The 13,380-nt window shown below is 37.0% G+C and overlaps 1 protein-coding gene across 11 annotated transcripts in view; it reads left to right on the forward strand.

The window, feature by feature from the left end:
• FRYL (FRY like transcription coactivator) overlaps positions 1-13,380 on the forward strand; it is a 178,028-nt gene that overhangs the window by 58,177 nt on the left and 106,471 nt on the right. For all 11 annotated transcript variants that reach the window (XM_067468777.1, XM_067468779.1, XM_067468778.1 and 8 more), the window contains one exon: positions 6,666-6,865. In XM_067468777.1, coding sequence (XP_067324878.1) covers positions 6,746-6,865 — 120 coding nt within the window. In that variant the 5' untranslated portion in view covers positions 6,666-6,745. The remainder of the gene's footprint in view (positions 1-6,665; positions 6,866-13,380) is intronic.

Raw genomic sequence — 13,380 nt, forward strand, 5'->3', positions numbered from 1 at the left:
TATTTGAACTATTTTAGCAGACTATGCTGTTTAATCTTTCTGCTTTCGTAATGCTTACATTGTTACTATTCTAAAAAAAGTTGATTTGAAAATCTTTTTGAAAGAAGCTGTGACAGAGGTTCTCAACCTGTGGGTTCCCAAGTGTTTTGGCCTACAACTCCCAGAAATCCCAGCCAGTGTAGCAGTTGTTAGGGTTTCTGGGAGTTGTAGGCCAAAACATCTGGCTACCCACAGTTTAAGAACCACTGAGCTATGAGGATATTATCATTTTCGCCTGAAAATTAACCAAGTTTACTTTTTTTCTAGCCTAATGAATCTCTTAACTTTGTAAATATATTTTAAATAATATGTAGCAAGACTAGTACTCATGGTTTCACTTAACCCCCCCCCCCCCCATAGGTTCTCTGTAGGCATTTTATAGGTCCTCCAGAGTGATTCTATGCTTCGGCTAGAGCTCATTCCCCCAGAGATGAAATTCTCCGCTTCCTCACAGTTCTTCCTCCAGGCCAGTTCACAGATATTTTCTAAATCAGTGTAGTAATATCTCGATGTTAACTGTAGATGGTATTAATTCAAGATTGCCCCATAGAGATCTCCCAGACCAGAGTACTGAAATCCCTAATGTTAATCCCAATCCACATTAACCCTAATAGGAGGAGGCCTAGAAAATTGAGATTTATTACCGCTACCCCAAGCCCTGTTTGCTGAGGGCAGAGTATTCCTTTCCCTGGTCCTTTGAAATACATAAAATGTCATTCTTTTTCACAACCACCTCATCCATTTCCCAGAACAGACTTCCATTTAGCTGCAGTGTGGAAATATCAATGCTGCTGTTGCCTCCAACAGTCTTGGGACCTGGATCTGCTGCTGTTGCTGCTAGTATCATCATGAAGCTCTTTCCTCTTAGCCCTGTCACCAAGGGTCCCTTCTTAGTCTGACTAGGCCTCCAGAAAATTCAAAAAATCCCACAGAACCTTTCTGCGTGTTTGTGGAGGTGCACCAGGGAATCATGGAACACAGTTTGGAAACTACTATCACATGTTGGATCATCCCAAACTACAATCAAAGGCTAACATGGCTTTTCCCCCTGATGTTCCATTTGCTTAGAAATCTAGTTGTTGGGGTGAGATTTCTGTTTTGCCTTTCTCTTGAACCACATGGCACTTGGTATTGACTTCCTTGGATTAATTGGAATTATTACTGAATCTTCCAAGTAATCAGATCTACTGCCGAATTAATCAGATTGAACACCAAGTTAGCATAGTAGAAGTACGTATGTTATCATTTAATAGCATGATTATCCTGTCTTGAGCTAAGAAAATGTTATACTTATTTTGGGAACTAACCCTAACCCATACCTCCTTCTCTTTTGTACGAAGGTTCTTTTTCGACTCCACTCCAGAAATGTTTCTCCCTCACAAATAATCTGCTCCATTGTTGTCTCACCCTGTGTTTTTAGCCATGTTTTTAGCCTTAGTATTCTAGTCTGTACATGTGGCCCACTCACTGTTCTATGTTGTGTTATGAAAGATTTTATTGTAATTTTATTTTGTTTACTGTATTCTTATATTTTATGTTTTATGCAGTTTATCATGTTGCTGTTTGTGTTTTGATTTTCTCTACTGCATTGCGTTGTTGGGCTTGGCCTCATGTAAGCCAAGCCCAACATTTGGGGAACAAATAAAGATTATGATGATGATGATTATTACTTCTTTGACACAGTTTTTAGTTTCTAATACGTTTAAATGTTTGAGGGAGACACAGTGCAAGCAGATGTAAGACACCTCTGTTCTTTAGTTTATCTATAATGGGTCGTGTACATACATTGGTTGGTAACTTTATAGAACAGAAGCATGGCATCATATTGGAACTGCCAGTATGATGTATTATGTAAGCATTAATTCAGATCATGCATATAGCAGCTGCTCCAGAATATTTTTATAATATTAATTTATAATCTTTATTTATTAAGTAACTATTTTTTATCTAAAACAGTCTAACACTTTTGAGAACAAAGAATTTTCCCTGCTCTTTGGCCAGTAGTTCTTCTCCAAATGTATTTTTTGGATTCATTTCCAAAATATAGACTCAAATTTCAAAGGAATAAATTTGTCCTCGTAGAGTACGGTTCATTTATGATCTACTTCAAAGAAGAATGAAATGTGTTCTATCTTTATATTCAGTTCCCAGGACAGATGGAATTGGTAGGAAGTCATTGTTTAAAAAAACAGTAGCAAGCAAATAACAGCCTAGCTGCGCAACTAGGAGAAGGTGCCAAAAAGCATTTTCTTGGACAGTTGCCTATTTTCAGAGGGGATGTAAGCTTTGTACCTGATGATGATATCCATTAGGATTCCTAGCTTTTTCCTGTAAGAGGCAATATAAATCAAACATTAGTGGAAAAACCAGGATTGTACCATTGCAAGTTTGTGTCATGAACTCTTACTGGGTGTATTTTTCTGAACAATGTTGATTAATGGCTACTTTGGTTATCATCCAGGCTCAGGTAGAGTGGTGTTCTTAATACTACCATGGAGCTGTTCTATTTCTTTAGGCATACATTAATCCACCAATTAATTATTGTATTCGTTTGATATATATACTGTCCTTCTCCTAAAATGAAACTTATCCTGAAAAATGTTTCTTGCTTTGAAGTGGAAAATGTGCCCAAGCAGGTGTGACCTATCCATGTAATAAATGTATGGAACGTCTAGTACTGAAATCCTGCTTTCCTGGATTCCTTTGCAATTCTTTGACCAGTGAAGGTCATTGGGTCTTGAGACTCCTGCAGCTGTAAAAGCTGACCTCCATGTTCCAATTTGATCGTAGAGGTAGAGGGAAGAAGTTACGTTAGGCTAACTTTAGACTTCTGTTCTCCGTGCTATTTGGAATTGATCTGCTTTTAATATGACTCAGCTCTGCTAAAACATAGCTACCCATTTAGTATTGTCCTCATAGAACCTCATCTTTTTATCTGTTATAGGACTATGAGCTTTTTTTTTCAACTCTTCTGCTTTTCAGCTAGTTAATGAGTTCTTGTTAGACAGCCCTGCTTGACTAAAAAGCAGGTAGATTTGTTCGCTTTGTTAAAGTTATCTATTTCTGGTAATCTGAGGATTTCCTTTCATTACATTGCGACTGTTTGACTGCAGGTATTCAAGTTCATGCATTTTTTCCTGTATGCTAAATATGACTGAGAGATATCTTATGGGTGTTGTGTTAGAACGTGAAAGCTTTTGTTAAAGTAGCCAGGTTGAATACTGAAGTAGTCATTTAGTTAGGTATGTATTTTGCAAAACTACAAGAGATTGTATCTCTTACAATAGTTACTTGCATTCATTTGTATCCATAAGGTTTTTAGATACAATAATGATTTTTGAAGGAGAGCGCCTGAGTTGAAATGATTGTTGTTGGTCTATGTCTTCTGCTTCTAAAACAACACTTCAACACAGATCTGTTTTATTTTTCTGATAGTGTAGAGTAGGGTTCCCCAAACTAAGGCCCTGGGGCCGGATACGGCCGTCCAAGGCCATTTACCCGGCCCTCGCTCAGAGTCAACCTAAGTCTGAAACGACTTGAAAGCACACAACAACAACAATCCTGTCTCATCAGCCAAAAGCAGGCCCACACTTCCCATTGAAATACTAATAAGTTTATATTTGTTAAAATTGTTCTTCATTTTAATTATTGTATTGTTTTAAGTGCTTTTTGCACTACAAATAAGATATGTGCAGTGTGCATATGAATTCATTCATGCTTTTTTCAAATTCAAATTATAATCCAGCCCTCCCAATAATTTGAGGGACTGTGACCTGGCCCTCTGTTTAAAAAGTTTGAGGACCCCTGGTGTAGAGATTATAATAAGCACAGAAATGACAAACTTTGCTTTTGGCACTACAGTCAGCCCTCCACATTTGCTGAGGTTTGGGGCACAGTACTCTCATGAAATTGAAAAAACACAAAATCTTTTTAAGAATCTCTACACTCCCCAGCGTGACTTCTTGTTATTTAATGTTATATCCTGCGTTTATTTTGTATTATTTTCTTTTGTTATATTTTATTGTATTTTATTTGATGTATGATTATATTTTTGTATTCTTTTTGCCTTGTTGTAATTGTTGGCCGCCCTGAGTCCCCTTGGGGAGATGATAGTGGGGTGAAAATAAAGTATTATTATTATTATTATTATTATTATCAACTTCCATCAAAAGCTAACTATAGAATAGCACCAGAGGACCTAGAGATGCCTGGAGAAGTATTCTTCCTAGGAATCTCAAGGTTCTCCAGCATGACTCTGTGGTTGACTTCTTGCAAAAATTGCTCAGGAAATTCCGAGAGAAAGAACAAATCCATGAATAATCCATTCTGCAAAAATCAAATCCACAAATGTGGAGGGCCAACTGTTATATCCTTAGTTTGGTGTGCTTAGTCCTCCTTACTGTATATACTCATTTACAAGTCAACCTTATATATAAGTGAAGGGTAGCTTTGGGACCCAGCATGGGGAATCTTCAGATCCATTTCATAGATAAGTGAAAGTGCCAGCACTGCCTCAGGACCAGCCACTACTGCCACTGTTTGACTGCCCAGGCATTCAAAAATACCTTTCACTATTCTCAGAGAAGGGAATGGTTTTGTTTTTATATATATATAAAAGTTAAGATACAGTATTACCTTTTGCCATAATCTGTTCAGGGAGAACCTACAGAGCAATGGAGCGACAATGGGAAAGATGACAGGGCCAATTGGATTTGATGCGGATGGCTAGGATGGTTTTAAATTGTGTTATTTTAAATGGTGTATTTTAATATTTAGATTGTTTTTTAATGTTTATGTATTGTACCCAGGCATTGAATGTTTGCCATGTATATGTTGTGCTCCGCTCTGAGTCCCTTTCAGGGTGAGAAGGGCGGAATATAAGTGTTTTAAATAAATAATAAATAAATAATAAAGCAAGTGCCAACCCCTTCCACTTTCCTTTCCACCATGGCAGCTCATTGGTTCTACTCTGCCTTGGAATAGCAAGCAGAGGGTTTGGTGTTTCTTTTACGGTAAGCTCTCACTGTAGTCTATCTGAAGATAGCCTACCTTAAAAGAAGCACCGGGACCCTCTGCTTGCCTTACAAAGCTAGGGTCGTTCCATAGGACTACCACCATCAACATTTTCCTGCCCAGACATTTTTTAAAAAGCCAGAAGTGGTGATATGACAAAGAAAGTAGAGGGAGCTGATGCTTCATTTGCCTGCCTTCTCTGGCATTTCTTCAACATCCTACTGATCTCAGTTAAACTGTCTGCAGCCAGCTTGCTTGTCTCCTGAGAAAATGTGACTTGCTAGCTTATACCCGGTTTGCTTTAAGTGCTTTTGAACTCCCAGTTGGCACTTGGCTCCTTCTTGTTTTTTGTTCCTTTATTAATGCATTTGTACGCATATTGTATGTCACTTCTAGGAATCAGAAGGTTAAATATGCTCCTGATGTATATTCCCAGTGAATAATTACTTGCAGTTATGAATTTATATGAGCTAATGTAAATTATATTTCTATGCCCCCTTCCCTTTTAAATTTGCATCTGATCCTAGTCTGCATCTCCAGAGCATTTACTATAAGGGATGGTCCAAAAGTCACAAAGGGGTATCAACTTCTGATAGTTTTAATACAGTTTTAATTGTATTTATATGTTTTATTTTAATTTTGATGCTTAATGTGTTGTATTTGTATACTTTGTATTGCAATGTGGCATTGAATTATTGCCAAAACTGTAAGTCCCTTTAGGGTAAGATAGAGCAGGATAGAAATATAGTAAGTGAATAAATAATAAGCATCTTTATTTTTTTTTGTTTTTAATTTACAATACAATAGCATAATATAGCATATATAGTAAATAAAACTTGATTGCATTACATTGTATTATATAAAAATCTTTTCAATTTTCCCCCAAAAAGTTATTAAAATGCCAGACGTCTTTGTGACTTTTTTCTTGACCTGTATATTAAAAGTTGGTTGACTTGCATTAATATTTACAATCTAGATCAGGGGTCCTCAAACATTTTAAACAGAGGGCCAGGTCATAGTCCCTCAAACTGTTGGAGGGCCGGATTATAATTTGAAGAAAATGTGAATGAATTCCTATGGACACTGCACATATCTTATTTGTAGTGCGCAAAACACTTTAAAACAATACAATAATTAAAATGAATAACAATTTTAAGAAATATAAACTTATTAGTATTTCAATGGGAAGTGTGGGCCTGCTTTTGGCTGATGAAATAGGATTGTTGTTGTTGTTGTTGTTGTGTGCTTTCAAGTAGTTTCAAACTTAGGTTGACCCTGAGCGAGGGCCGGGTAAATGACCTTTGTTTGAGGACCCCTGATTTAGATACATAAAGTGAAAAAATTTCCAGAGAAAAAGAACAAAAGGGGGCATGTCAGTAATAGTGCCTGCAAAATATCCCTCTATGTCTAATGTAAATGTTGATGTTATAGGTTTATATAAATATCTTCTAAGGAAAATATAAGAAAATGATCTCAAAATGTGAACAATTTTTCTCTTGCGAGAGTAATTTTTTATTAGTCTTTAACTTACTAGAATCTGTTGCTACTGCTGAAAGTTTCCAATGTTTTTAATTGTCTTTATTATTAATGACCCTTATTTGTGTTCCCACTAGCATCAGCACCAGCCAGAAGCGTTACTAAACGCAGAATTTCTCCCAGCATCAGTTCTACTTGGGAAAAGAAGAGTGTCATCATGTCTAATATCACAATTGATCCAGATGTCAAACCTGGTGAATATGTCATCAAGAGCCTTTTTGCTGAGTTTGCTGTTCAAGCTGAAAAGAAAATTGAAGTTGTGATGGCTGAACCTTTGGTGAGTTTTTTAAGATGCACTGATGTGTTTATGTTTGTTTAAAATGGTTTAACATGGTGTTGAATAACATGGAGTGCATGAAATAGGCTATATAGAAAAAGAATGAATGAAGATTCACTGGTCTACAGTAGCTATGCCCCCATTATACCCTCCTTCCCTCTGATAGCTAGTAGAATTTCTCTCTTTCTCTATACAGAAGGATTATTGTGATGTTTAGAATAATAGACCACTTAGTAAAACAGAATTACTTAGAGATCTACAAGACATTGCAAGATAGAACAATATTAAAGCCTATTACTGACTTGTGCTTTTTAAAAGAAATACTAAGTATTAGGACTTGTAATATTTTTCTTTCGCACTATAAGGAGAAGCAATAATAACAACTAGAGATCATTGGGTTAAAGAAAAAGGTGACATTACAGAGGCCTTTAATCTAGACTGGGCCAAATTTTACTGCAAGCTAGTAAAAGGGAACTGTTGGGCAGAGACAATTGTATACATCTTTTTGTTTGAGCTTGAATATGGGCTTCTTTATATAGTTTGGTGGAGCTGCAAAGGCTATGTTGACTTTTCAGATTTTTTGTGGTTTGTTTTCTCACTTGAGCAATGGTTTGTCTAGGTATAGTCTGTAGCAGGAAAGGAAGCATTTTAGCAGCTTGAAGTTATCCCCTTTGTAGAAATATTTGGTATCTATATTAAGCAGATTGCAATGGAAAAAAGAACAATGTGAGGAGCCTGTGGTAGAAAAATGAGAAGCTTTCAGATATCCTGATTCCAATTGATATATGTCTAAATGCAGTTCTAGTTGTGAATGGAACACAGAAATTATATTCTTGAAGTCTGCATTAACAACAACTTGATCCTGATAGTCTATCAAGCAGTTTTACTTGGTTATGGGGATAAATCTGCAAATTGTGGATATAGTGGATCGTGTGTGAACATGACTTTGTCTAATTTTTTAGAACTGTAAACCTGACAGCTACATGAAGTGTACAAGTTATATAAGATAGAGGATTGGTTAACTATTTAAGTATTATACTAATAAGCCTGGCATTTATACGTAAATAATCACCTCTACATGTTTGTAGTGTTTATGTTATATTATAATGTTGTTGTTTATTTGTTCAATCGCTTCCGACTCTTTGTGACCTCATAGACTAGCCCACGCCAGAGTTCCCTGTCGGCCATCACCACCCCCAGCTCCTTCAGAGACAAGCCAGTCACTTCAAGGATACCATCCATCCATCTTGTCCTTGGTCAACCCCTCTTCCTTTTTCCTTCCATTTTCCCCAGCATAATTGTCTTCTCTTTGCTTTCCCATCTTCTCATTATGTGGCCAAAGTACCTCATATTATAATACATTTATTATAATACGTTTCTGTAATTGAGAAACACTTATGGTTTGCAAGGTCATGGAAAGGGGCAATGAAAATTTAAGAACTTTTAGACAAAAAAAGGTTATCTTATACATTTATTGTTTTAAGGATCATAAGTTATCCTTGCTTAAAATGCTGCAGTATGGTTTGCTTGTTGAGAACAGTTGGCTTTTGGTCCACTTTTTACTGATAAGCAATCAGGCAAAAATCTAATTCATTTTCTTGGAAAATGGTATAGGTATAATAAACTATATTTGCTCACCTGCTGTGTCTCCTTAGATTGCCTGATTTATTGTTGCCTGAGTTCGCATTTTAACAATCCACTTCTTTTGCAGCAGCGTAATAAAATATTATAGGTCTGATATTGTCTTACTTTCATATGTCACCTGCATCTATTCTGGAAAGTAGTTTTTAAACTGACACTTTTTTCTTTGTTGTTTGCCATCATTTATATTATTTTTAAAAGCAAAGGGCATTGTCAACTTTATGAAACAGAAGACTATTCTTAGGGTTTATAGTAGTATCTGGCAATAAGTTTGGTAACTAAATCTATCCAGTGTCTACCAATCCACATGGGTGCCCTTTCCCTGCCAGGATGCATCAACTGTGGGTTTCTAATTTTTTTAAAAAAACCTCCATTCACAAATACTATTAATGTAATTTTATGAAAAAAAATGGCACTGCAAAACTATCATTTTCAATATAGTTACCTTAAAACAAGCTTTGGCGAGTGAATTACTGGACATAAACTTAGAGAAAGTGTAAAACTCACTTCTCAAAATCCAGTGCAGACAGCATTTGACAAATGCAAATAGGAAACCTTTCCCCTCCCCCTTAAATGCAATTGTTTGTGAAGTTTAAAGAGAGAAAATGGATGTTTTCATGACTAACAGATACACAGAGAGAGGTTAAGTCAGTGTTAACATTTGAGTTTCCTTTTATCACCATCTACTATTTGTGACCTTGGACAAGTCACATTCGACCTCTCGACCTTAACTTAAGGCAAAGGTAAACCCTCTATGAATGAATCTTGTGTCCTAAGGTTTCCGTGTGATCACCCTAAATCAGAAAAAACTTGAAGAGGCACAGCAACATTTGGCCTGTAACTCTGACATGACTACCTTACTGAAATAATGTAGTTTCTGGTTACTTGACACTTCCTATTAAAATAGACATAATACTATACCTCAGACTATATCATATCATATCATAAATTCAATATAAATATTGAAATTTGTTGTTTATTCGTTCAGTCGCTTCCGACTCTTCATGACTTCATGGACCAGCCCATGCCAGAGCTCCCTGTCGTCGTGGCCACCCCAGCTCCTTAAAGGTCAAGCCAGTCACTTCAAGGATGCCATCCATCCATCTTGCCCTTGGTCACCCCCTCTTCCTTTTTCCTTCCATTTTCCCCAGCATCATTGTCTTCTCTGAGCTTTCCTGTCTTCTCATTATGTGACCAAAGTACTTCATCTTTGCCTCTTATATCCTTCCCTCCAATGAGCAGTCAGGCTTCATTTCTTGAAGTATGGAGTGGTTGGATTTTCTCGCTGTCCAAGGCACTCTCAGAACTTTCCCCCAACAACACATTTCAAAAGCATCTTATCTTTGCTCAGCCTTCCTTATGGTCCAGCTCTCATATCCATAGGTGACTATAGGGAATACCATTGCTTTAATTATGCGGATCTTCGTTGTCAGTGTGATATCTCTACTCTTCACTAGGTTGTTAATGTTTCTTCCAGCAATTTTAACCCCAGACTTGCATTCATCAAGTCCTGCACATCGCATGATGTGTTCTGCATACAAGTTGAATAGGTTGGGGGAGAATATACAAGCCTGCCGTACACCTTTCCCAATCTTGAACCAGTCTGTTGTTCCATGGTCACTTCTTACTGTTGCTACTTGGTCCTTATACAGATTCCTCAGGAGAGAGATAAGGTGATCTCTCTTGGTGATATACCCATACCACCAAGAACTTGCCACAATGTATTATGATCCACGCAATCAAAGGCTTTAGAATGTCAATGAAGCAGAAATAGATGTTTTTCTGAAGCTCCCTGCCTTTCTCCATTATCCAGCAGATATTGGCAATTTAGTCTCTCATTCCTCTGCCTTTTCTAAACCCAGCTTGTACATCTGGCAACTCTTTCTCCATGTATTGCTGGAGTCTTCCTTGCAGGATCTTGAAAGACAATAATTAAAAGTAAATAAAGACAAACTTAATGTAACATGGTTTTACTTTATTATACTTGTATTTTAATTTTTTTGATTGAGTGTTTCTTAGATTTTTGTGTGCCAGCTGCTTGAGAATTCTAGTTCCTTGACATTCAGTTAACTGAGAGTCTATTGTATATAAATTCTCTGAATTTTGTATTGTTTTGGGGTTTTTTTAAATATAAACTAGTACAAATGCTTCCTGTTTGCTACAATTTATTTCTGTCTACTTTCTATGTACGAAGTCTAACATAACAGCTTCAGTGTAGTGATTGTTCATCATACTCTTAGGTATGGATTATGCTCATCCATAATCCATACCTATTTAGTTTTCTGCAGACTTCCTTTTTCAGAGATGCTTGTTTTTAAGCATTTGAGAAAAGAGGCGGTATACAGTAGCCACCTAGAGGAAGAAGTATTGTAGAGCATTCAAATGGAGGAAACCAAAACTGTGGCAGTTGGATAAAGGGATAGGACAGTTAAGTGTTTATAATCTATGTTTTTGGAAAACTCTTGAATGCGAATCAATTTATGGAAAAGGATCTTTGTAAACTGTCCTCACCTCATGAAGTCAAATCCAGGGAACAAAGACACACGGTTATTAAAAAAAAGTTAGGTGTGTAAACATACATATAAGTGTACATGCACATTGTGGATTAAGGGTTTCCATTTTAAATATACTTTTGTGCACACGTCAGAGCTGATCATAAAAACTAGTGGGGCATCTAGTATCTAAATGACTGCGGTTGGAGATAATGTATCCACTCCAAGCCCCCACACAGAAGGATGATTAGACTTACAATGAGTGAATTAAACTTACAGTGAGTGAACAATGCAATCTTTTTAGTACTACGATGTCAGTACATTCCATTATCCATTATAAAGTATTGCAGTTTGGGAGTAGAATGAGCCTGAGAAAGTAGCATCAACACAATCCACCAGCATATTCCTCCATTAACATTGCACATCAGAGGAGTGGCATGAAATTTGGAATCGGGCCCCAAACCAAACACTGCTTCAACTTTCATTAGTGGGATCTCCACTTGAATCCCCACCTATGCTTTCTTTCCTTTGCAACTCTCAAGCCCTTAATTGCTTTTAGAGGTCTCACTGTTGGTTTACAACAGTTGTGTTTTTGTTTTGGAGATGTTTGAAAACCTTAGTGCTCTGTTAATTAGTCTTGGAAGGCACAGCCTCTGAGCTTCCTATATCTGACTCAATGTGCTCATATAAAGTTTCCTCAGACATTGTTCCTGATGTTTACATGTGTATCTTGTTTCCACTGACCTTGGTAGATGTCTATGTCTCAACCATGGGTAGTTTACACTTTGGCTGTAGGGCTGTTGAGCTAGCTCTGCCAAAGTTTGTGAATGACAAGTTAATGCTGAAATGCTAAGGCCACCACTGAGAGGCTCTTAAGGAATCTGGAGGCTGAGAACAACAGCACTTGCATCTACAGATTTATGTGTTTATTGAACATTAATTGCAGCAGACATGATACTAAGTGTTTTTTTTCTCAGCATACAGATGATTAATATAATCCTCTAGCATGAGTATTTAAGGTGCTTCTAGGCTCAGAGAGCATTGGTACAAAGGTCCTGTCTTAATATTTGTTAGTAATGTTGGCCTCCCTCTGAACATAGTAGAATTTTCAAACCTTATATAGCAGGCAGACTGCAGGCAGGTCTCCATAACATGATTCAACAGAAAAAGTTCAAAGTTAGAAAAAGAAGGTGCACAGGAACCTCAACTTAACAGCACTGATTTGTTGGAAACCGCCTTGAGTCGCTGATTGGCTGAGAAAGGCAGTATACAAATACAGTAAATAAATAATAAAGAACTAAATCCCAACTTAATATCATTTTTAATTAAGAGCTGTCACTCGACCTGTTTTGCCTTGACATAAGAGCAGCATTTTGGGTTAAGAGCTAGCACTAGAGGGAGCACTGGAGAAAGTGCCAGTCTGAGAGTACAGGGCTTCAGGGCTTCAAGGGTGCAGCCTCCGTGCCTTGTGCTACGTGCTCTTGTCTTCTTTGGGAGATCGCTATCTGCTTTGCCCTTGTCCGCTTTGGGAGATTGCTGTCTGCTTTACTCTTGTCCGCTTTGAGGAACTTTGGTTAGTTGATTTTGTGTGGTTTTTAATCTTGGTATGTTTGACTTCATGAAAAGAGAGAAGGAAAGAGAGCAAGGGGGGGAGGCTTGAATGAGTGCAGTATGAAGAAAAGGATAGTTCTGCGTCTTAACTTAGCACTTTGTGCTTCCTTGCCACAACTTTGTACTTCTACTATTGCGCCACAACTTTGTGCTTCTGCCATTTGAAAGTTGATCTTTCTTTCTTTATTGTTCTATGTGAATGTGCATTTATGCATTATTTGTTATTTATAAAGTACATTTTCTTACTTAAAAACACATAACAAAAATGGAGGGGGAGGGGGAAGGCAGAATGGATTAATAGCATTTTAATGTATTTCAGTGGGAAAATCCACTCTGAGATAAGAGTGATTCGAGTGAAGAGCTTGGTCATGGAACAAATTTTGAGGCTTCGGCCTGTGTAAGCCGCATCGAGTCCTTCGGGAGATGCTAGCGGGGTACAAATAAAGTTAATAATAATAATAATAATAATAATAATAATAATAATAACAAATTAAACTCTTAACTCAAAGTATCAAGATATCAGTAATGTAAGATGGAATAAGTGCAGGCTAATTTCAATTCTTTAAATGGAATTGATAGTAAGAAAAGATGATACTGGCAGTTAAGTTGGTAGAATGAATGGTTGGTATTCAGAAGGTATTTCCAATACTTAAAGTGACACTGTAATATCCATGGCCTTTCAAGGGATGGTGTTTGTAAGCCCTTTTGCTTGAAAAAGGCAAAACTAGTCTTCAAAAATATAACAGATGCTGTTGACTTAGAAACATGGCA

This window comes from Anolis sagrei, chromosome 5, assembly GCF_037176765.1.
Source record: "Anolis sagrei isolate rAnoSag1 chromosome 5, rAnoSag1.mat, whole genome shotgun sequence".
NCBI lineage: Eukaryota > Metazoa > Chordata > Lepidosauria > Squamata > Dactyloidae > Anolis > Anolis sagrei.